This window comes from Argopecten irradians, chromosome 6 (assembly GCF_041381155.1).
Source record: "Argopecten irradians isolate NY chromosome 6, Ai_NY, whole genome shotgun sequence".
NCBI lineage: Eukaryota > Metazoa > Mollusca > Bivalvia > Pectinida > Pectinidae > Argopecten > Argopecten irradians.
In genome coordinates this window covers 32813858-32840741 of record NC_091139.1, presented here as the reverse complement: position 1 = coordinate 32840741, position 26884 = coordinate 32813858, and the positions used below count along the sequence as shown (strand labels likewise).

The following is a 26884-nucleotide window of genomic DNA, read 5'->3' as shown; positions in this document are numbered from 1 at the left end:
GTGATGGTGTTGGATGCGATCAATTAACACGCTCAAACGAATGAAAGAAATGTGAAGACTCAAAGACTCATTAATGTTAAATGTCGATAAAGTCCATGTTTCCCTGCCAGACTGTGACGCAGAACTCCCAGAAACTGCGATACTTTGACGCTTTGATCCTGCCTAGATCCATGGTACATTTGGGCATGGTGTTTGGACAAGAACATATCCCCTGGGAAATAAGGCAAGTACACAGGAACACTCGGTAGTGTCAGGGCTACACTTTTGGTGAAACCAAGTTCACATGCACGGACTCCCACGAGCATGCATTCCATTGTATTATATGCCCTATTAAACTTGATTGTATAGATAAAAATGATATCTCCTAATTAGAAAATTACAGTGGCTGGCGTTGTCCTATAATCGAACCATACTATTGATGTACAAGTTATTGTTTGGTGCGTATACATAATTACTGTGTGGGGGACATACTAATAATTCACTGATCAGGTATTGTTCAAAAGGTTATGTACATCTATCGGTACTTTGATGATGTGTGTTGTATCCTTCTTTTAGCCATGGTAATTGCAAGCCATGAACAGTTCTTGGGTGAGAAAGGCAGGGCCCATTTGTACGGACATTCCTTACCTTTTAGTGAATTCCTTTACTTAAAAGTCTACGTAGAAAAGCATAACAGATTTTAAGCAAGGCTCGTTAACTTGACATTGTTTCCGTAACTTCTGCAACACTTTTCTATAGGAAATTTTATGGAAGAACAATCATTAGACTACATTCTCTAGATCTGTGTCCATCATAGTGATTCCGATGGTACATTATAAGGTACTCATAATGCCCTGCTCTGTAGACTACATCGACCATGACTAGAGATTACTGAACAAACCAATGGAAGCATTGTTGATAGGTCTCGTTGAGACACTAACGTCAAAGGAACAAGACTCACTCTTCCACGTGCAGACCAGACATTGACTAGACATCCGCCTCTTCCACGTGCAGACCAGACATTGACTAGACCTCCGCCATGGCACAATGACGCTTTGTCAAGTTACAGTTTACTTTATATAATATCATTGAATCATAAATTCGGTTCAGACTGAGTAATAGGATAACGGCTATCGGTATTGTTCTGCGTCGAGGCAACCTGTCATTCTTCAGACATCAACTAGTGACCGTGCTTAAACACATTATTGTATTATTCTTTATTAAGTAGCAGCATCTCTGTTTCCAATTGTTGCTATCACAAGATATGTCTACAATGAACTCTTGCAGTGTATGCCGGATAATGGCTGGTACGGGCGTACTCGCAATCTCCACCTCACGTCGAGGTCGCGTGATCGCGAGACTGTAAAAGCGAGATTGCAAAATAGCTATGTACCAAGGGAGAGATCACGAAATCACCAAATTCGTAATTTCGCAAACTCAACTTGAGGTCCTTAGATTGGGATGTGGCCCGTGCTAGTCACTTCATTGCTGAGCCTCATTCGCTGCATACATTATTTTTGTGAGTCCGTCTCAATAATTTTTATAATTTTCATATTTAAAAATGTTTTTGGTCAATCAACTACCCCTTAAAGCACGCAGTGCCGGTTGGTTTTGTCTTTCAGCTTTGATGATGTGTAATTAAACGTCAAAAAGCACAGCAAAGTATGTTAACAAGATTCACTTGATATTACCAAACGCCACGAAATCAGGGGGGATTTAAAAGAACCAATGGAATATCTATATGATATCATTACACTATTAAAATAGGCGTTTGAAAATCAGTACAACGACATTAAGACCAATGTTTAGACCAAATCACGGGAGTGTTTGGACCAGACTAAATAGGCAGACTCTTGATCCTGATTGATACTTTCCTCTCATTGTTGTCTTAAGATCAAAGTAAGATGATGCAGCTAGCCACGACTGATAGCGATTTAATTATCCCGCAGACAAAGCCATACATTTTACATCGTCATAAATTATCAATAAAAGTCGTACCGTCGGCGAAGGCAGGGCATTGTCTAATCATGAAAGGTAACAAGAAGTTATTGCTGGGAATAACAGATATTCGAGTCGTTATTTAGCTTAGAATTCAAACATTTGTTAAAATAATACCTTGCTTAGTTGCTTTGAAAAAAGTAATACAAAATATTTTTTTTAAATCAAAGACTATAAAAAATGGCTACAATGTAATTATTAGACTACTATGAATATGCCAATATATTCCATAATTAGTAGTTAATGCCAATGATGTATTAAAACATCAGACTCGACCGATTTTGCTTTGTGTCTGCCCTGAATGATAAAAAGCGAGCCTAAGTATTCGACGCTTAAAGTTGTGTGGTCTATAACTTTCGCTCTTTTTGTCATAGTGAAAACTGTTTAAGTGTTATACATATTTTTCACCGTTTGTCTGAGTTTTAAACTTTCTAATTTTACCACTTTTTTATAAAGTTGCAGCACTGGATGCATTTTTAATTATAAAAGTAAAAAATCTTTTTAACGTGTACACGTGAAAAATTGACTCGAAAGATGCCGAATCATTCCGAACTGTTTCGAACATCGTCGCGACAATCTCGAAGTAAAACGAGTTATGAAACCAAGAGAAAATGTCAACAATTTTTCATAAACAAAACATGTGGTCGATCTCAGCAGACTCTATCTACAAAGAAAATAATGCTCGCACATTACAATATTTTACGGCAATGTGTAAATTGGATGTTTCAAATACTTATTCTGTGGACATATACCAGCATGATTTGCTCATATTAGCTAGAAGGAAAACGTAAACAAACACATGTGCGCTTACGCTAGTTACCTGGCTCACCACGTGCAGGTCGGACGTCAGCCACGTGATACGATTCGGAATCCGACAAAACCCGAAGTCACTGAACATGGCGGTGAATGAAGGCGCTTTATTCAAAACCAGGAATATATGATCCCTAGATTTCTGCTCTCTTATAGGCCGACATATGCTTTTTGGGAGCTAAATCATCAAGTTACATGTCAATGTTTAAATATCAAATGTTTAAGTTACATATCATTACAGTGAAATTAGCAGCAATATAACTTTAAGCTTAAAATCATAATCATTTGTCTTGTTGAAATAATGATAAATGTCGCAAGTTCTAACCGCCATTTCAGCGAGCGAGCCAGCCTTGCAGATGTGCGTCTCGGTTCTAACGATTTTCACTTTATTATAGCCCTATTGAGTTGGTGAAACCAGCTACCAACGATTTGTTTATGTAATAGATTGTATAAGATGAAATCTACACCGCTGTACCAAAATACACACAAGAGCAAATTGCCGCTAAGACAATCCTGTATTTGTGACTATACGTTTTACAGGAAAAGTCAATTTGCTTTGGAAATATATTTACACAGTTGAGCTTAATAGGCCCTCCTCTGCATAGCTCAAGGGGCAGTTTGTCATCAAACGATCAGAAAGCTCTATTTCAAGATCAGTTGTATCTTAATAATAAACAAGAAACCGAATCGTCAATACTATAATTGAAACAAACCTAAATGCCAAGTGGTTATACCGTTCAATACCATATAGTAATTCTGCCAGAAACCGTTTCTATAGATATTCTCTCTGTCATTAAGTATATTCCTTGTCAGAATACATTATATGTTTACTCTGGGTTACAAACAAACCTAGACCTATAAATAACAGATATTCCTCCATTTTTTATCGATCCAATGGTGATGGTTGCCTTAGGAGTTGTTCCCAATGATTTAATTAAGAACACGATATTTGTGACGAGTTTTAATTAAAACCATTAGAACTGAGAACGTGTGATTGCCGAAGTTTTCAGCTGACTGAAGTAAACGCGAAAGACATTACGCCTACAGCTTCAAATTCTCCATACATTTTTTCAATTGTTCATGAAGTACAAGTGTTTATTTGTGTATTATTGCTATATAACATACGGTATGAATTGGCGCATTTAAATAATATACTACTAGCTAAGACCCCTTGGTGGAAGACAGCTGTAATTATGGGTGAATAACACGGGAGGTCCGACATTGAATCGAACTTGAGTCCCCGGCATGATACTCCAATGACTCGACCAACTGAGCCACCGACACATGTCTCATCAGCTGTGTGAAAGATGCTCTATTTGTAAAAAAATATTTACAAGGCCCATTGTCCTGCTCCTTTCGCAGAAGCAACGCAATTGGAAGCTTGAAACTGATCAAAGGATTTACCAAAAGCAATGTTGGCAGGTGCATAGGAATACAGAAGTATGAGATAATACATGCAACCAGTAATAGTACCAGTCCATAAATAAGTATATATACAGATAGAAGGTTCCCGTCCGATGATAACGTTGCGTGTTTAGCATTTAGAATACGACGGAAATGTGTTCAATTTGTCAATAAATGAGATTTAGATTGTCATTGCAGACCACACAGGCCTCTATAACGCCCCTTGGTCATACCGTAATGGAAAGTCTCGGTCAGCCGAGCCAATAAATAGTCCAAGACAATCTCTCCCCCTTCTTAACCAACGTACTTGACATGACAAACAGCAGTTAGGCCATTTGACCAGTATCAGAATATATAAGTACGTTCAATGAAGGCCAGCATCTATTAGAGAGGAATTGTGGGCACAATGTGTATAATCTCTCCCCCTTCTTAACCAACGTACTTGACATGACAAACAGCAGTTAGGCCATTTGACCAGTATCAGAATATATAAGTACGTTCAATGAAGGCCAGCATCTATTAGAGAGGAATTGTGGGCACAATGTGTATACCATTGACAACATGTTTCACCCGCATAAATGAATAACACCACACAAAAAAATAAACTGTATTTTGAGCTTCAGGTAGTATGCAGTTTTATTTTTGCTGAATCTCACCAAAACAATATTACTCAACGAGGTTATTTTGAGCAACATCGGTTATTTTACGTGTTATTGACAAATGGGATAAGGGATTTAACAGTATTCAAGTGATAAACTGAGCGATCAATCCTCTTTTGAAAAGGTCTTGAGTTCTGTCCCCTTGTAGATATATACAAGGGCGTAAAACACAGTAGTTTATGTCCAATCTTCGCTTTACACTTTGCATTCTGACGGCTGACTCGTCTGTTAGTTAAGAAGGATCAAGTAGGGTGTCAATAAAATAGGACCAGGAAGGATGGCAATATTAGCACCAGATAGGGTGTCAATAAAATAGAACCAGGTACGGTTGGCAATGACATAGCTCCAGGTAGGGTTGGCAATAAAATAGGACCAGGTAGGATGTCAATAAAATAGCACCAGGTAGGGTGTCAATAAAATAGGCCCGGGTAGGGTGTCAATACAATAGGACCAGGTAGAGTGCCAATAAAATAGGACCAGGTAGGATGTCAATAAAATAGCACCAGGTAGAGTGCCAATGAAATAGCACCAGGTAGGGTGTCAATTAAATAGCACCAGGTAGGATGTCAATAAAATAGCACCAGGTAGAGTGCCAATAAAATAGCACCAGGTAGGGTGTCAATAAAATAGCACCAGGTAGGGTGTCAATAAAATAACACCAGGTAGGGTGTCGAATGAAATACGACTCAGACACTCCAACATACAAAAGCTTTGTTATGAAAGGATCCAAGCTCGTTTATCAGTGTTCATTCAGTCAAGTAACAAAGGATAAGAAACCATTAAGGCCCTTATCAACTCAAGAAATAGTTTTATGAATATAGTGAGATGTTATTCCAAAAGTGCCTATGGCATTTCAGTGATAATGAATTATCAGACGACCCTCACATTTACAGAGCGTTAAAAGTGGCATCCAACCCTATATTACAATGCAATATAGAACTTCCCTGTTTAAATAACAAAACACGGTTTCATATACATTGTATCAAAAATAACTATGACTAGGACGCCAATACAATGTATTATTTATCACAGTACTAGTATTGGAGCTGAGGCCACGATACTCCTGCCCACAGGCTCTTTGTATCTGTATATTCAATATTGACAAGTTTTTTGTTCACCATGTTTTGATTGAATGAACTGACACGTATGGCAGGAAAGTGAAAAGAATGCACCCTTATGCTCTTCACCATTAATTGGTTTTTTGTCATGTGTATGGAACTTTTTTTTCACTATTAAGCTCAGCATCAATGCCTTTTGGGACGTATAGTGCCGAACGCAATTAGGATTTTTTTTAATAACATAAGTTGAGCAACGTGACACTCAATCCTCTGTGGAGTTCGTAGGACATTTGGCCTCAAGCAGGGAGTCGCTTTGTCTGCAATACGAGCCGTCTGCTTATTGCAGGGGACCGAAAGGTCACTTCTTCGAACATAAGATGTCTTTATACCCACTGCATATGCTGCATCGAGGACAATTTACATATGTAATTACAGTAAAGCTTATGACATCATCTTGTCTCAGAGTAGATAAATGCAATGGATGAACTTGGTAATGAAGCAGGGTTAGCCACTTACGAATACCCAGACGCCTCCATTATTCATAATAGAACATTCTACAAGTCTTTCATTCTGTTTTTACCGAAGCTTATTTAGATTCAATTGATCAGAAAGCATCTGCAGATGTCTGAACACGACGTAAACTCTTTAGAAACAAGCATGTGCATTTTAATGAGAGTTTGTAGTATGAATACAGACATGAAGGTTTAGGAGGTAATAAGGCATAGACGCTCGTTTTACTTGTTCAGAAAAGGACATAATTACACGTACAAGATTGCATAGCAAAAGATACCCAAGATGGAAACTTTTTTAGAGCACATGTTACATAACGGCGTTATTTCACTCTTTTCGTTCCCAGACTAAGTATGATGTGACCAGGCGAGGTGTGCTTACCAGCTGTCCCTGGCAGCATACTTCAGTGAGATAGCACTATAAAAAACATCCCACTGTTACCAAGGGTCATTACACCATGCATGCATTTCAAAACGCAATCCACTGTATACATAGAAGACCGTTCTTTAATCAACCAACAACTAACCAACAAGCAAATGATGCTGCCGCATTTGTAGGTTTGACTTTAGAGAATAAAAAAGAGGAAGTACACGAAGAGAAGATAGAACAATAATAAAAGAAGGAGAATAAAAAATAAAAGCAAAAGCAGTGTAAAAAACGTTGACATTGCCGAGTTTATTGCGCATTTGTTCTGTCCAACTCAGAGGCTCAATAGTAATCCTAATTATGGCATATTAATGTTACCTAAAGTTAAACTTGACTACTTAGCCAAATGGCAACTGTCATAAACTGCCTATGTTTTATGGGTAAGCAATAGACACCAACAGAAATGTGTAGAATCGTCACAGCTAACGCGGTAATACGGGAACTGTCAGTTACGAGTAGGCCTCCGGGGATCCTAAAGATGTGAAGGCTGCGCGTGAGCACCTGTCACTGACGTATACAGCTACCAATGCCAGGACAACGACAAGACGGTGTGACGGAAACCTCAACAAAAATGGCGTCACCATTACTTTCTATCTATAACCAAAACAGTTTTATCATTTGTGCTTTTGCCAGTCAGGGTTTCTTTATTAAATAATAACAGTTGACGTTTCAGATTCCATAAAGTTGAATACTGCAGACACTTTTTTTGCTGTAGGGACCAACATACCAACACAATTGTGATGAGTGTGGGAACTATATACTAAAATCGACATCACTTTCATTTAATTAAGCCTTTACAGTGATATTGGACTGGTTTTGTGTTTTCTTCGTTACCATTAAGTTCCGTGCACGAGTCAACTCGCGACGAAGATGAGGGAAGATTAATGGTGGAATATATGAAAACCTTTCATATTAACTCCTGTTCTCAACGATTGATACATCAATATACATTGAACCGTATCGTAACAGCAAGAACACTAATTAACATTGCTTATTAATCAATTATTTGGGTAAATACGGTGTTATACCATTCTTGTAGAGAATTAATAACCGAGAACGTAGCCCGATTTAAATATTTCATATTCGTTGATAGTATTACATTGTATTATCAGAATCAAAAGTCTTTGATTTTTGTATTAGATATGGTATTGTGTTGAACAAATTCATACAATTAAATAGTGTGATTAAACTTTAAGGCCCTAGGTCAGCACCTAATGTAATTCAGTGTTTGGGCAACGTCAGATCACGAGTTCAATATTAAAGTGTTTTATTGCTTTTTACGTCATATTTAACAAGATAATGTAAGGATATACCTTGTTAAAATAAAGGGTAAAAGCCGGAGTACCTTGATAAAGACTACAGACGTACAGTCAGTACCGGGCAACTTTTCAAAATTGAAACTCAAATTACAACCATATCAATATTAGAACGCAAAGAGTAGCATGATAAAGTTTCTCACCAATTATTTCTACTGTCATTACAATATATAAGCAAAACATAATTACTAAATGAAAATAAAAAAATAATCGTCCAAATGAAAATCCATAAACACATATAATAACACGTCATTGAAAAGGAAATTTTCATGTTTTCCGCAATGCGGTATTGATGATAAATCTTACTAGACAGTTACTCAAAACATGTACATAACTAATACTCGAGTTCCATTACGTATAATGCTGAAATCCTTGTCTGTGAACACCACAAGCCTTAGCATTGGTTTGTCATACATCACTTTGATGTCTTTAATGATATAGGCGCCATCGGGAGGGCGACGAGAGCCGACGGCACATAGGTCATCACAGTACACACTAGTTATATAGAGCTTATAGTGATCCGAGAACCAAGCTATCAGAAGATAAGAAACAACTTCTTTTGGTGCAGAATGCTTTCGACGGTAGAAGAATAAAGCTATCTATAAAATGCGGACTTTGTACAGGGTTATATCGTGTAAGTGACAAGTATAATCGGGTTTATATGGAAAAGTTATTAAAGAAATATAATTAGCTTTAAACTACTCTGTACGGCAATTGCGAATAGATACACAATCACTTCTAACGCAAGTGACAACACAGCGACTAGATTACGAGTTACATGTTCTACAGAGCAATACAATTACGGGTATAGTGATACAACACAACAACAGAATTACGTATAGGACGAGAAAACACAGCAACATAATTACATGTTGAAAGAGACAACACATCAACAGAATTAAGTATAGGGCGGGACAACACATCAACATAATTACGTGTTGCGGGAGACAACACATCAACAGAATTACGTATTGGACGAGAAAACACAACAACATAATTACATGTTGAGGGAGACAACACATCAACAGAATTACGTATAGGACGGGAAAACACAGCAATATAATTACATGTTGAGGGAGACAACACATCAACAGAATTACGTATAGGACGAGAAAACAGCTACATTATTACATGTTGAAAGAGACAACACATCAACAGAATTAAGTATAGGGCGGGACAACACAGCAACATAATTACATGTTGTGGGAGACAACACATCAACAGAATTACGTATAGGACGAGAAAACACAGCAACGTAATTACATGTTGAGAGAGACAACACAACAACAGAATTACGGATAGGACGGGACAACACAGCAACATAATTACATGTTGAGGGAGACAACACATCAACAGAATTACGGATAGGACGAGAAACACAGCAACATAATTACATGTTGAGGGAGACAACACATCAACAGAATTACGGATAGGACGGGACAACACAGCAACATAATTACATGTTGAGAGAGACAACACAACAACAGAATTACGTATAGGACGGGACAACACAGCAACATAATTACATGTTGAGGGAGACAACACACCAACAGAATAACGTGTTGTGGTGGACGACAAAAATATAAATACTTGTAGGGCATATATTGTACAGAAGTCACCAAAGTCACAAAACACTACATAGAGTTGGTGATTACAGATACACAACAAAACATATATTGTACAGAAGTCACCAAAGTCACAAAACACTACATAGAGTTGGTGATTACAGATACACAACAAAACATATATTGTACAAAAGTCACCAAAGTCACAAAACACTACATAGAGTTGGTGATTACAGATACACAACAAAACATATATTGTACAGAAGTCACCAAAATTACAAAACACTACATAGAGTTGGTGATTACAGATACACAACAAAACATGTACGTGCTACTGTCTTTATTTGATTTATTTACTGTTTTCAGATATTGATAAAAAATGAGTATATGCAAATGTATTTTATAAAACATTAATCATATCATTAGAAATGGCTGTTCTCTCAGGGTAAGTAGTGCGTAAAACAAATAGTATGTGTACATGTATCAACAATATTCCTTGTTTACGAGGGATCGTTAAATTTCTGTGCAACAGGTTGGCTGTGCAGAACCGTAACTGTTGCAACACTCCTGTAGTATGATATAAGGTAAAAAGTCTAAGACTTCTAAGATAATAGTATCTCTTTTAACTACCTGTACTAACAAAACCACAACTGTTACATCTCCATTTTAGACACATATGGTCGTTCTGACCTATTGATCATTGCCATTGCCGTGTATTTCTAGCAATTTCCTTTTCCAAGCGCAATCAATATGTTCACGGTGGAAATTCAAGAACACACAGCGCATATCGCTATAATGATTATTTGCATGACAATTCGCAAAGACAAAGAGATGTTTTAGAGTCAGAACGTGTTACAATAGTAAACGACAGACTCGAGATTCCGGAACGACAAGCTAATAGAAGTGAAATAAAAGCGGGAAAAAGCCGGGGCAGACGACATATTCATGCAATGCAGAATGGGTCGATATTCCGCAGTTTTCTACTGCGGATCAGTTTTACTTTTGCTTACTACAGCGATTCAATATTCCTAGCCGTAGTATGATTAAGGGAAAGGGTGAGGGAAAAAGACAATGCCATACATGCGATTTGATATTCCACCTAGCCATACGAGTACAAAACATGCGAGAAATATAACGAGACACCCTGCGTTACCTTATCATATATTATGTTAAATCCTAATAAAACAGCAATCCGAGGTCTTCCATGTTAAAATCTATTTGTTTATTGTGGTAACTAGCTTACGCGTATGACAAATTTGGTTCTTCATGATAATAGAGCTCAGTAAATGATTCAATAAACAACTGATATTGCGGGCTAAGGTCTACAGAAAGGCAACAACACAAGAATTGGATGAACAGCAGCATTACAAGAACACCAAAATAAAAACCATGTTTTCTTATGCAAGTTTAATTGAATACAGTGGAAAGCTGATGTAATTCTCAGCCGTTTTAAATTGTCCCAATAACTCATCAGCGTTCTTGGGAAGTCGGTAATGTACGCGCGTGATGAATATGGGGCTATCAATAAAACCTGATAACCAGGGTTCGGTTCGGGTAAAAGCTATCATATTAAATCGCTTTCAGGAATAAATCATTTTTAACAAGAATATGGAATTTCAACATATATTATAGAATTTCAGCCAGCAATCGATTTTTGTGGATTTCAAGACTGGAGTAGATTGAGGAAATGTAAAATAGTCATCCATTTTAGTTTATGTATTCCTTTTAGTTGATAACCTATGTAAGATGGCGTGTACTATGTGGAGATTATTAATCTTCCTCAAATTACTTTTCTTTATACACCCATATACATGTACACGAAGATTGTAGTTCTGTATTGCGAGATCGACTGATCTGTAATTCTGTACATAAACATGTTATCAAAACTCAAGATTGGATTAAAATTGCTTTATTTGATGGCCTCCTTTCTAGAAAGCTCATTGCAATCCGATAATTTCAGATTACAATCGATGTTCTTATATTTTATGTTTAGCCAGCTGAAGAGTACGAAAATGATATCGAATGGTAACAACGATTAATGACGTTCTTCATGTAGTCTTTAAAAACATTCTTTTGCATGTTATATTCAACGTGGAACAGTGGTCCGTAGCGACAGTAGAGCGATTTGTTTTATCTTAGTAATCAAGTTTATTCAAACTATAACACAGATGACATAGTTAGGAAATCTCAAAAAGCATGATTATTAGTGTGTAATTATCGTGACAAATATCCTTATGACTTAAGACACAAATTATGTTCATAAGATTAATAGAAGCTAACTCCTTTAAAATTCCGATACAAACTCCTTGGAAAATAATAATAACACTGTGAACCAAATCTCACAAAAGAGTTTTACAAAATATACCAGGTAAAAGAGTATCACAAAATAAAGCAGGTGAAAGAGTATCACAAAATATACTAGGTAAAAGAGTAACCAAAATATAGCAGGTGAAAGAGTATCACAAAATATACCAGGTAAAAAGAGTATCACAAAATAAACCAGGTAAAAGAGTATCACAAAAAATACCAGGTAAAAAAATATCACAAAATATACCAGGTAAAAGAGTATCACAAAATAAACCAGGTAAAAAGAGTATCACAAAATAAACCTGGTAAAAGAGTATCACAAAATAAACCTGGTAAAAGAGTATCACAAAATAAACCAGGTAAAAGAGTATCACAAAATAAACCAGGTAAAAAGAGTATCACAAAATAAACCTGGTAAAAAATCATCAAAGGATCAAAGAAGTAAGTTGTCTTAATACACGATGTTTTGTATTTATTTCAATAATGGATCTTAACTGTTCCATTATGCGTTTATTTGAATCCTATTGACATTGCGCAATCAACTATATGACTATTCCCTACATAGATAAATTGTGTGGAGTAGTGATATGTTTTATTGATATTTACTGTTTAAAAATATTAACAAAATTAAACTTTAATATAATGTAAAACAACTTATTTTGGAGCGCGATTAAAAATCGTGCGTATTTCGCAGCCACCAGAAATTACCGAGAAAATACCAGTATAATAACTAAATGTTTCATTTTTATGAACGCATTTTCTGTGTGATAAATATATATATACATGACGTTGACATCAAAGCACTATTTTATGACTACAGTAAATTGGCGTTTATGGAAAAAAAGTTGTGGCGATATCCTCATAACTTATTAATTACATAAGGATAGCAGGCCATCGCAAAAAGAACTTCCCAGATGATTGAATTAGATATAGACTCGGATGTATTACAAAGCATAACTTAGGGGATTTATATTTTGTGATTTGGTGAGATTATTAATGGAAAATTAGACTAGTTATGGAAAGGTTGATTTTTTACATCATAAGTTTCTCTAACATGTTTCACCCAAGTTATGTAAATAATTAAAAAAATATTTTCACAAAAACTGTACAAAAATGTTATACATTTAACGAGTTGTAACGTTTTCGTCCTTTGGTATATTTCTTTTAGCTCATGGGTTATACATTCATATTAAAAACGCATTGGTACAATAGAACTGTTGTGAGTGGCATACATTTTTACATTTGATGGTGGGGGCAGTTGTTTTTAGTGGTCATGGACCATGAATTATTAATGAATGCGGTTCATTATGGTGAGACATTACAAACTATAGTTTGGTCTCCAGGGTAATCAGCCCGCCTCCTGCATCAAACTATAATTCTACTCTCGCACGAAACAAAGGCGAGAAACTATATACATTTGACATATTCACCTGTGTTGCTATGGCAACATTTGTACACCACAAGGGTAGTCACGCACTTAATGCAGGATAAAGGTTAAACATCATTAATGTTACAAAAAAAATCTTTTGTTTACATCGGCTAACATCAATACAATTTTACTGGTTTCAAGTAGCCAGAGTTACGACAAATTGGAAAATACATGTTTTTTTTTCATTTTAACACAATTAAAACTATGTCACATACCTAACAGAATAGTTCAACAAGCTTAGACTAAGCATAAAACAATATTTCCCTTAACGTCACAAAACAAATAAGAGGTTCAAGGACCTTAACGGTCACCTGAGTGAAGCAGAGACATATAAACACCCTGTATAGGCACATTGTATCTATCAAATCTATCTCTTGAAGTAAGTCAGTTATTTTATCAATCTGACCTTTTCTATATGTATGAAGAATATTTGATTTTAATATATTGGTGCGTTGACAAGAAGAGTTTTGAAATTTCAGTAAATTTATCCCTTTTTGCCCTTGGGGGTTGGAGCCATATAATTCTCAATTAGATTGGTCTTAAGCCTTTATTGAATTTGCTTTAGCGGTTTTCGAAGAAGTCGAAAATGTAAATTGTTTACGGACACACGACGGACGACTGGTGAATACTTCTACTTTTTTTAAATTTATCTTTTAGTTACGTCGTCAAGCAGAAGAATGAAATCCCAAATTTAGTTTCCTTTTCCAATCTTATTAATTTTCGCATCCTTCCAGCAGAGTAGTTCACGTCAGAACTATAAAACAAAAACACAATTAAGTGTCAGACAATCTGTTAATTTATGGTCGCTGTCGTCATTTGTTGTATTCATTGCGATGAAATAATATATATATTATATTCTTTGTAGAAAGATCAACATGAATAGCATTTTATTTTGATAATGAATTGATTTTTCAATTAATTCATTATTGCTGATCATGAAATATGTTAATGCCCCACGTTACAATACCTTTTCTATTGCTATAGATATCTACCAAAACAATAATTATCAGGTAAATGTAAATTTATATCATTGTTTTATTTGAGCCATATGTTTAAGACATGAAGTAAATATCAGAATATTAGTATATATGAGAATATAGAACCTCGCTTTTAGATCATTTTGTCGGTCGTAAAACATTTCAACAGTATTCATAATCTTGAATTTATCGGATCCCGTTATCCGCATCCGATGTTTTCTCTATTTTTTTTTTTTTTTTTTTTTTTTTTGTTAATATAACAAAAAAATATATTTCACGGCTTTCAAATACTAAAATGATATATGTCAGTTTTCTTTACTGACGTATACTGTCTCGGTTACGACATTTTTTAACGTTATTCTTCAAAAACATGCAAATTTTCGATTTCCGCTACTGGAGTTTTACATGATGTACCGAATAAAATGAACTCCAATATGAAAAAAAAAATGAAAAGCTAGTGATCTAATCTAACGCACTTGATATTATCCAGTCATGTAAATATCATCAAACTAAAATAATAATTTCTGTGTCGACATAAAAAATAATTTTACGTTTTTACGTTAGATATGTATGTACAGCACGGTGAGCACACTCCGTTAAATTGATTCAGTTCTCATCACATGCTACCACCATGCTTCGCTAACGAACACTATCACTGCATAGATATTAATAATCTAGGGATTGTAGTTAAACTGAATCCACCAGCTGCATTAACCATCATAAAATATTTAATTGTGTGTATATATAAATGGTCAGATAAATATCTCAGTATATAACGCCACTAACAACTTACGGGGATACGTTAAATGTTCTATCTATGAGCACAAATATAACAGTGATCCACCATCTGTCATAAGTTTTAAGAAATATCCAGAATATTATTGTACATTAAAATAATATATCAAAAAATAATTTAACTCTAACTGTATTTAATAAAATATGTAAGCACTGTGTAGCCTATACAGTACTTCGGATAAATGTACTTTGTAGCAACTCTGAGGGATTTTTCTGGGTTTTTTCCGCGTTATATCCGTGTTGTGTCTCCTTGTTATAGTGACCATTTTATAGTACAATCTTACTGAATCATGCAGCCAAAGACAACGCTCGTAATAATAGTATATCAGCGATAGTCAAACGCTATAAGCACAATAATTTTTCTTTGTACTTAAAACTGTAGAATACTTTATTATATTCGTTATGTTTTGATGCTGCATATTAACACAAATTATTCGTTGTCTAAAAATTTTCTTTCTTTTTGGTGGTATTGAAAAAACAGCGTTATAAGCATTATTTAAAGCACTGTTTCATATACAAACCACGAACATTTTTCTTCACATGAAAACAGCTTACTGCATGTTATACAGTAATCGAAGTTCGCTAACACATTTTTTTCAATTAAAAACAAACACTTGACGCAATGTGATGCATTTTTATGAAATTATGGTTATTTAATTGTGTGGTATCAGTAACAACAGTGAAAAATAAAACATAGGGACAGAATACGTATCTACCAATAACTTATACTTCACGTATGAGACACATTTCGACGAGATTTTCGGTAAACACTTATGGACGCCAATGAAACAGAATAAATTGTAATATCCTTCTTACCCAGACACATTGTCGTTTACCTACATTATGACTATCTTTGTATGTAAAGCTTAACATCGGGATGAATATTGGATATCCACGTTCATATGATATTTGAAAAATATTCTATAAAACATGTAACAACTGAATAACTTCATCGGGAACAGATGCTGACACTTCGTTTCTTTCGACGTCTCTGAGTCGCATATTAAGGGCTCTACCTGGCTATTTTAGAGCAGAATTAAATCATGTTACCGCGCCAGGAGTTGAAGCGTGAGCCAGCCTATCCATACTAATTAGGCGGTAACCATTAATTGGCCAATCCTGTAGATAAGCGTCCTACCAATTAGCCCTCTCGTTGCCATTTAACCAGAACCATTGATCCACACATCAGTCTCTAACCTTATATATTCCGCCTTTGGTCTACCTCATAAACCGTCAGTGTACAAATCGGAACTCAAAACATACAATATAATCATCCAAACCCACCACTTATGACCTTTTCGACCTTCACAAAAGCAATTAATTGGAAAAGCACAAAGAACGGCTGTGTTATGAAAATTTTTGTGCTGCCGTGTAATTTTGTGAAATCATTGTAATTATTTTGAAGAAGATAATTGTTGTTTTTCTATATCATTAACTGAAGAGCGTCTTCATTAGCAAAGTAGACTTCAAGACATGAGATTAAACAAACATCTAATCTAAAATATGTTGACAATGCATGACATCTCGATTACAGCCTAGCTTTTTACCTTAATGGAAACTGCAGACGGTGACTTCATTTTTAGATGACGCCATGTATATGACAATGTTGTTCTAGCCCGCTTCTCTGCTGCTGAGCGAATATAGCTTGATTTTGATCCGAACTAACACCGTGAACTTAATTAAATTTGCTCATTACAGCAACAAGCTGAATAAATGCGTTCAACTTGAAATCGGATCAGTTTATTGATCTTTTCAAACACGCTTTATCGCTGTTCCTTAAGAAAAATTCCTATGTTCAGGAGGCATGTGAAAAAGCCAGCCAAAACAGCCGGTGTGCAACAGTTCCGCAGGATTAACCCCGGTACAGTAATGGCGGCAACCTGTGGTTAGTCTGACCACAAACACCCATTACGATGTATTCTAGATATATCGTGTCTGCGTCAAGTTTATGGTCTAGAAGGATTTAATGGAAATCGTACATCTCAGGTATATGGTGTTAGCAAAAAGAAAGTTACATCTTATTCCAATGTAAATTGAGCGTTTTTAAAAATGAACGTCTAATCCTGTGTATGCTGGTTGAATGCTTGACTTTGCTAAACGTCCGAATATCATTAACGGACTATCTCCTTTCTATACCATGTGTTGTGTGCTTGAGTATTTTGGGAGATTGCGTATTGTTAGTTTTGCGTTTTTTAAAGAGTTTTCATATTTATACAACCATCTCGCTGAATCATACTAAAGAGAACAAACACCCCACCCCACCCGGTCACATTATATTGACAACGGGCAAACCAGTCGTCCCACTCAATTTATGCTGAACGTTCATCAGGAACAGCACTTCAACGTTTAAAGACTATGTCTCGCCTGGAGGAAAAAACAGTCCAATCAGTGGGTGGCTACAAGTCAGATTTTTTTTTCAATTCCGTAATGGCTGCAGCAAACCTCATCCAGCAGAAGCATCATTTTATAGACATATGTAATGTGCCCGTTTTGGACCATTCTTTGGGATACTCCTTTTTATCAACATCTGATTACCAACAGTTTTGTTCAAAATCTGTTTGTTAAACACCGCTTGTGAAATAGAGCACATGGTACTCCAAAGCACATGGTTCTATAAACTTATTCACGAGCCTTCCTACATTTTCGTTTATATTGACTAGGAATATATATTTCCATAGGATTTCAGCTTGTGAGACTACTTCATGTTCGTGAAGTTGATTAGGTGCAATGTATAGCGCTATCGTACCGACTTGAATCATCTATGATGACACAAATGATAGCACACCTCACTCAGTCTCATTAGACTGACAGCAACCGAGTCTTTCCCCCGTTTTATGTTTAGAACTATTCTGTGCGAGTAACTACGGTTTTAGTAGACTCTAATATTTCAAATTCACCAGGTTGTTCGTATGCTGTAGTCCATTAGAACTGGTTATCATCCTCGATACTCCAGGGGTTCCGATCACTTACAATCTTTACACCCCTGGACTATCTCATAGTAAAACTGGAGGCAACAGAACAGGTAATTTAGTCGTTTGATGTACATCAAAAGAGCCATATAACGGTACACTGTTGTTGACTGTGTGGCTTTGAAGTTGGGCGTCGCTCTTTTTGTAGTCTTCAAAGGAAATCTTTGCTGGTCTATGATTGGTCAAATGTTTTCTGCTGAGCTGCCTAAATTTCACTATGAGATAGTCCAGGGGTGTAGAGATCGTAAGTGATCGGAACCCCTGGAGTATCGAGGATGGCTGGTTATACACATCATACGCATTCAATGTAGGATGACAATGAAATAATGTTCATGTCAAACAAAAACGTACCTTATTCAAACATAAATGAAGCCTCTGTATTTATTTTGTTACAATTGCATACGGTGTAATGATAAACAAATGTATTACGATTCCGCCGCCATTATATAGCTTTGTTTTCGGTCGACATAGATGCAATCTCTGGTGTCAGATACTGCCTACCACAGTCCTATTTCGTCTGGTGATTGATGCCACGTCAAACTGTTTCAAACAACGTTATCACTATCATCAGCTTCCCGTCAATTCTAGGAACAAAACAATGACCCAGAGTCCACATGTACCGCATCAATTGTGTTGGGCACACCAGAGTGTGACAAATTCGTCATTAAAACTAGAACTGTATAGGTGAGTTTGTGTTGTGTAAGAATGGTAACAAAACATTATATGATTAACAACAACGCGGTGCTCCACTATTACTATTGAAATTAATCTGATAAGAATAAAGTAAAAATTTCTATCGGACCGGAATGAATATTTCATGTCCATCGGATCTGGAATTCCCTGGTGGATTATCTGTGCGTGAATCATAATTTTACACTACATAGTTACCTCTCCGTTTTTTGGTTGTAAATGTATTCGGATCAATGTTGGTTGGATAAAATCACCCTAGCTCTGTGAATCAATTCCGCCTGAAACATGACATCTTATATAACCAAGCATGAAATTGACATCCATCAGATCACTAATGACCCAGCGTCAAAGTACATTATTTTTCTCGAATGACACTAAAAACAAATTAAAACATACGTTATAAGAGACAGGAATATGACATGTATACGAAATGTTTTTATTGTCATTTGCAGGTCTTTTTATATACTGCTTTATCATATATTCCACCTGATATCCATCGACCTCGTCTATGTAATATTTTTGATATGTCACTATTGTAATATAATCTCAAAATTGACATGCATCTCGCCATGGCTTGTAAACAAATATTCTTAGAATAGTTTTATGAAATTCCATATTGAATTAACACTAATTAAATATTCTATGTTTATATTTTCTCTCCTACAATGAAAAGTAAACGGCGCCTAAATGTGATGTTACATAAAATTACAAATATGTGTGTGTGTGTGAATATTGTTAATAAGTCTATCGAAAGCAAAACGAAAACTGCTGAAATGCGTGTTTAAATATCCAGTTAAATTACACTCTAATCACTGAACATACCAATATTAAGATTGCCTTTAAAATATGTCTATCATAAATGACCACTGTATTATTAGTTTTAAGATCCAATATACATTTTAATAACTACATGGAATAGAATTACGTGTCAAACTTAACTAAAGTTTATTCAGCAATTCTAATCAGCACATCTCAAAGCATTGTTGATAAAACCATTCTGCCTTGACATTCTCGGTGGTGACTCATTCTGTCCCATAATTTCGGTATGACATCAGATGTCCAAACTTGTTTTAGTAAGCGCACAGCGGATTATGTGATGGTAAAATAGGATTGTATCATTGTCGATAGGTGTAGCAGAAGAACTGTTTAATATTAATCGTATAAGTATTGATAGGTGTAACAGGGTACCTCATCGAAACGTACGTTTTAGGTATGTTGAGGACATTGATAGAAGCTAGTAGCTTTGACAAGAATGTTGTTTTTAAAGATTGAAAAAGGAGATCTAATGTGGCCACAGGATTAATGCAGTCTAATTTGCTTTCAATATGAAGTAAATCTTATTCATGTGTTCAACCTTCGATATTGTTAAATTCAAACTAGATCTTTGTTTTGTTTGCGAGATGCAATAGATGGATTTGGGCATTTTCCACATTTTCACTCCTGCTTCAATATCACAAAACAATTGCCAGAATAGTCATTGGCGAGCTGACTTTAACACGATGTTGTCACATGACAACAAAACACACCACTTTGAAAATTTTAATTTCAGTCAAAACATGATATTTTCGATTCCTGACGTCACCTCATTGTCTAAAGCATGACGGCGTATTGGTCAGCCATATTGCATTGTGACACACAAGATATTACATGGATGAATTCAGTCGATAGCAGGCAAGGGAGTTATGTGGCAAACTCATATAAATTTTGAAAAGACTTGACGTTTTATTCTAGGATGAAAACAATTGGTCGATGTATTGGCACTGCTTCGGAGTCTATATTACCATAGCAACGCGACGCCATATACACCAACAGGAGCGGTGCTTAGCGATTCCATGGCAGGGGAAAACTATGCCTGACTCGGGTTGATACCATAAAAACGACTCTAATTTAACCAATACATGGGAATTAAAGCCTACTTGCAACATAAATAGATACTAAATAAAAGGCGATCATCCCAGTGGCGTTTCAAAAACAAAAGATGTCGGCAGCGAGCGGATTCAAAACCTTGTAGATTTAGAGATGTGTCGGCTTGAAAACGATTTCGGTTGTGCCTCCGGCTTTGTGGACAAATGAAACGTTCGTACGGATTATTAATCTGAACAAAATGCTTCCTGTTTGATAGATACACAGCAATGTGCAGTGATAATGATTGACGAGCTGGCGAACTTCATTGATCGAGGAAGATTTGTGTCGATTAAACATTGCAGGATAATGTATGTCCTTTTACTGGTGTAGTCGTGGCTACAAGTCGAGGAGCTACATACAGTGGCTGTGGGTGTAGCGGAGTCCTTCCTTCACAAAGCCTAATAACACGAATATCCTCATTTCACAATTGACTATTAGCCATGGGTTTGTTTTTAATTTTAATGGCCTTTAATTTAATCCCAATACAGAATGCTGGCATAGTTTATTGAAGTCGTAAATAATGATACAGATCCCCAACTGCTGCCAGAGAGATAGAATATTCATTATTGTATTAATATACAATTATACAGCCGTAAAGCTTTAAATCATTATGGCGTGATGGCAAATTGTGTTGGGGAATAACGGTACAGTGTATTTATATGATAATATAGCAGTAAGTGTTCAGTGCTAGAATGTAATATGGGTTATGTATGTAGTACAGATGGTGTTTATCTAATGACATGGGATAAATACCTGGGCCCGGCACCATAAAACATTCTCAGATAGATTTTTTACTCAAGCCTATGTAAAATCATATACTTGAGTAAAAAATCTGTCTGAGAATAGTTTTATGGTGCCGGGCCCAGGTATCAATGATGAAACGCTATGATAAAAACACTATTTATATGGGGAAAAGGTCTACACTAGGGCATTTTAACCAAACATTAGTTCTATTGAGACAAGTTTTGACGCTAGCAATGTGGCAAAATTATGTAATGAACATAATATAAGTTTTGTAATTCCAAAGACTATTCTTCGCAATGCGATTAATGATTTTGTGCTATGTTTAAGCTAATGTACAGAAATTCGTGACTCAAAAAAGATGTTTGCGTTCTTAAATGTGGTTATTTTATGCAATTGAAGATGTTTCGCTGTAATGTTGTTTATTGTTTGAGGCACTTGGGATTTATCGTACTGAAATTTCATATGGTACTGATGATTTTCCATGGCATATATTTGTGGTACTGACGGTATTTCTATGATGTTATGGTATAACAGTGATACTAGCAATATTGCAAAGGTGGATTCGTGATATAGTTGATGTTTTACATGACAGTAAATCAATTTACAATACTTTCAATATTCCAAATATGGCGTAAATTCGTGGTCTTGGTGGTGTCCCTGTGGAATTTTGAGGTACTTTGGTTATATGTGCTGTGAATATGTTGTATTGGCGATATTTTTATGGTAATATGCTGTGAATTTGATAAACCTGCCATTATATATTTATATAGTGTGAATTTGTGGTACCATTGATCGAAGATAGAATGAAGGTAGAACATGCGCCTGGTAAGGTAAAGTTACATAAGAATCGATAGCAGCCTATCTGCATCATAATGTAAGCGTGCTACACGTGTGTACTACCTATACACGCACATCTCGAGTTTTTTGTCATCTTTCCAACATTTATCAATACACAACCAGGCTCGCATGAACATCCACACCCTTCCAGAAATATATTCCAAGTCTTGCATATACATGCCTAAATCACCTAATATGTTATTTTCTTCTTGTTTTTATATTGTTTATATGTCACCTTGATTTTTATGCTACGTAATCGAACATCCACATTATTTTGTCATGCGTACCTTGACATTAATTCTCCCCTCATACCTGTTCCTCTTGTAAGTTCCAGAACGTACATTCATCACTTCATGCAACAATACTGTTTACACCGGATCAGACAAACAATCATTATCTCCAACATACTTTTATCACGTCTGCATCTATCTCAGTTTGACATACTACCGTACTATCTCGCAAAATCACCCCATAATTAGTATAAGGTGTTATGTAACGCTGATAAACTATCAACCTATAATATACCAATCATTTGTATGTTCAAACCTTCACTTATACCCTATAGATAATTATATAGCACACATCCATAGGCATGCAAAACACATTCAAAGTCATATAACATATACACTGTCATACAAAACACATCCATAGTCATACAAAACACATTCATAGTCATATAACATATACATTGTCATACAAAACACATCTATAGTCATACAAAACACATTCATAGTCATAAAACATTTCCATTGTCATACAAAACACATTCACTATCATACAAATCACATACACCACCATACAAAAAAATGCTACACATACTTTTGTTTATACAACACATATCCGTAGTCATTAAAACATAAATGTTTATACAGCATACATGGATTTCATACAGCATACATACATCAACATACAAAACACCTACAATGTCATACAAAGCACAAATTTTCATAAAACTTTTGTTATGAAAGTCCCAAATAATATCATCTACCATATTAAGTCAACCTTAAAGCAACATATTTGTTCTCGTGAATCTAAAACCTGGCCAATCAAATTGTTTCAAGTCAACTGAAAATTCAACGTGTAGATCGACATATCTACCAAATAGTATCCCTGCAACTGCATCGATCAAAACAAATCTTTGTCAATATGAAATCAAAGCCGTCAAAATTTGTTGAAGAGGTAAATTATTGACCCACAAACATCAGCTACAAACTTGTCTGTTGTTGTTATATGTAAGACAACATAACGTCAATTGACTTCCCCAACCTACTGTATGTAATCACTCCTCTGCTTCACAAAACAAGCATGCGTCTTACAAAAGCTAATGTCCATGACACGTGCTCATTACGTATCTGGGGGAAATATCAGACACTGTCTCGGATGTAAGCTGCTCTCTCGTCTGTCTGTCCAGTCTGCCACCAGCTTAACAGTAAAGCGTGAATCCGACCACACATATTGTTAGAAAATCTCAATGATTACTAGACCAAGGCGAGAGACAATTATGTATTGTCTAGTAGACAGACAAAGGCCTAAAACATCATCCACTATTTACGTAGTCACATACTTTAGAGGTCCGGTATATTACAGGTCGTGAACATGGCTCATGTCCCAATGTATGATATAGACACAACCGTCAATCTTATCATAATGGTGTGATTATATAGGTCGGGTCTACATAATATGTATTTTACAAAAATAGTATCCAAACGTCGCTACAACTTTACTGTTATAACAGAAATCGGTGAAATGGTAAACGTAACTCTTCGCTCACAGACTTCTAGAAACGTCGATGGCACATTGTATTGGCTAGTCAGGGACCTTTTTTAAGATAACCTTGTACGCTCTTTATTTTCTTTTATCAAAAGCACTGCATGAGCACGAATTTAATAAATGGATAGGGTAAACCAATGCATACAAACAATCGGCATGATTTCATTAGCAATCTTAAAGAACGATACAGATTCGAAAAGGCAAAAAAATATGAAGTATTGCATAAGATTTTGTTGAGGATTTTATGTCCTTTTTATTATAAGTAGTAGTAATCTTATACAACAGAAAGGGGAATGGTATCTTATCATTGTGAATATAGCTAACCAACATTTAAATGAAAGCATTTTCCGACTGTAACTATGGATATTTTTGCTAACTCATTATTGTCACAATGTTATAATTTTAGAGTTGTGTGTCTAAAGTGGAATCATTTACATTTACAATTCACATTTTAATATTTTTTATTCGTTGATAATTCCACTTTCACATGATATTTGAATAGGATTATATCACACATATTGAAATGGGTCTATACGATTCATTTGTATACAGCCTGATCACTCGCATTTTTTAATGAAGTCATGTCACCCGTATTTCCATCAGTATCTACAATCGTCCAGATAAACAGTGTTATTTTTTTCATTTTCCTTGGATTCTCTCTATGAAGCGGTAGAGGCATGACTATAAGAGAAGATGCCATCATGACTATTGTAATCCTACCGTCATGTATAATACATCATCTCTTAAATACCTTATCTATTTTTTCGGGAGATAACTGATTTATCTTATGAGGCAATCATATACATATACATATGATGGGCGTGACAGGGGGCAATGCTAGGTAACTACCAGACACATTAGCGCTAATGTAGGTCTCGTTATTGCCATCCTAATCAACCATCACACACCTATCGGCTTCATCCTTGTTTTCATTGCCTCCGAGAAAATGACCTGACAAATAATTTCTTGACGGTCTCTTTGAAGCTTTGATGTTCGGGATTTAATTACTGTAACTATTGTATATTCTGTAAATAATGAACGTTGTGAAAAACTCGGGACTTTTTTTATACATTTACCCAACACGTTCCGTGACACGAAATTCTCTATACCATTCTGAAGTGAACATCACACACACCGCTGTCTGCGAGACGTACTCGAGGGCAGTGTTAATATAGATTGGTGTTGATGACCTTCAATATATCAAATTAACATGTAAATGTTGAACGTGTGATGAACGTTTAGATACGTGTCTTCAGTGAAATAACGATGTATTTATCAAACGATCGATCGCAATATTGCTGTAGTAGTGTTACTGTGCATTCTCGAGTGACATTTAAACTTAATGAAACGTCACGCCTCAATGGACCGGTCGTGCAGTGGCACGTGTAAACAAAACATAACATCAAATCAATGCTCGATGTATTACAAAATCCCTGGACACAAGAACATACATCGCCTGTAATGTTTTCTGTGACGCCAGTAACAGATGTCATGAGGCACCACAAAAAGACGATTTATGGACGCAAAGACTGATCTCACTCACTCACGCTTGCATTCCATAATATTTACATTATACTTTACATGGATTTTGGTATGTTGATATTGAAAATATATGAAAATATTTGTTGACAAACAACAATTTAAATATATAGTTATGCATGGTAATATATGTTTAAGACATGTTAATTGAAATATCGTATGAAAGAGAAACAAATTTTAAAAAGAAATGAGAAAAAACGTGAAAAATTTAGATAAAAAATAACATACCTGTTCTATAGAAATCAATGACAGAGTTAAAAACTGAAGGGTGGCGGTCAAAGAAATATTCGTCCCTCTTGCTGTCCGCAGAAATCACGTGAAGCTCGGCCAACTTACACAGACGGGTACAGGGTATATTCCTTAGGGTAGCTACGTGGGTCTCGTGACGCACCCCACCCACATTCAACAGTATCCTCTCATCGTCGCCACATAACCGCGGTCCATTTCTACGGATAGGAGTGGCACCAACTTCTTCATAGAAGTCGGAAACTTTTCTTCCATTATTCATAGCCGATTAATATTAACAGAAAAACCTCATCCTCCTCTTCAAATTTCAATCAGTTTCACAAACGGAAAAAGACGATTTGATTTCATAGGGTATATTAAATCATCTGTGCAGTTAACTGTTTCACTACTGGACGCCAAATTGAGATCGTTTACACCTCAGACATTTCAATGGTGACAGATGAATGCCGTGTCAGCTGACACTAACATCTCAGACGCATCTCTTCCAGATATAAAGCGCCATATTGTGAAGAGAGAATCATTACTGGAAATAAGGCATGTGGAACCGTATTCTGTTTTATTTGTTATGCACAACCTGAGGCTAGTCACGTGCTCGCTCAATGTTTTGGTAGTTTTCCTTCTTAGACGAAAGCTCTACTTTCGGTATAGACCAGCGTCAATGCTACTAGCACAGGGAAACATGAAGCTCAGTTATTAGAATGTCATAAATATGGTAGGTATTAAGTGGATCTGCGCTGCCAGTTATCAAGTATCCCCACTGAATATCGAATTGACTTTTTGGCCAGTATGATGTAATTCGGTACGATCCCTCTAACGTTAAGCATCCTAATCCAGTGTGTTACTGTGTAGCTTTGCGATCCTGTTCGCCCGTACACCGCCCTTGTTGGTCCATGTCATACCAATACTCGTCATCACACGAAACCACACAGATTCCACCATCACACTTCATCT

General features: G+C 35.9%; 1 protein-coding gene across 1 annotated transcript in view; it reads right to left on the bottom strand.

Moving 5' to 3' along the window:
• Nucleotides 1-26195, bottom strand: part of LOC138326466 (potassium voltage-gated channel protein Shaw-like) — a 51420-nt gene extending 25225 nt beyond the window's left edge. Inside the window, exon 1 of the mRNA XM_069272568.1 lies at nt 25916-26195. Within this exon, the coding sequence (XP_069128669.1) occupies nt 25916-26195 (280 nt within the window). The remainder of the gene's footprint in view (nt 1-25915) is intronic.
• Between the last annotated feature and the right edge of the window lie 689 nt (nt 26196-26884).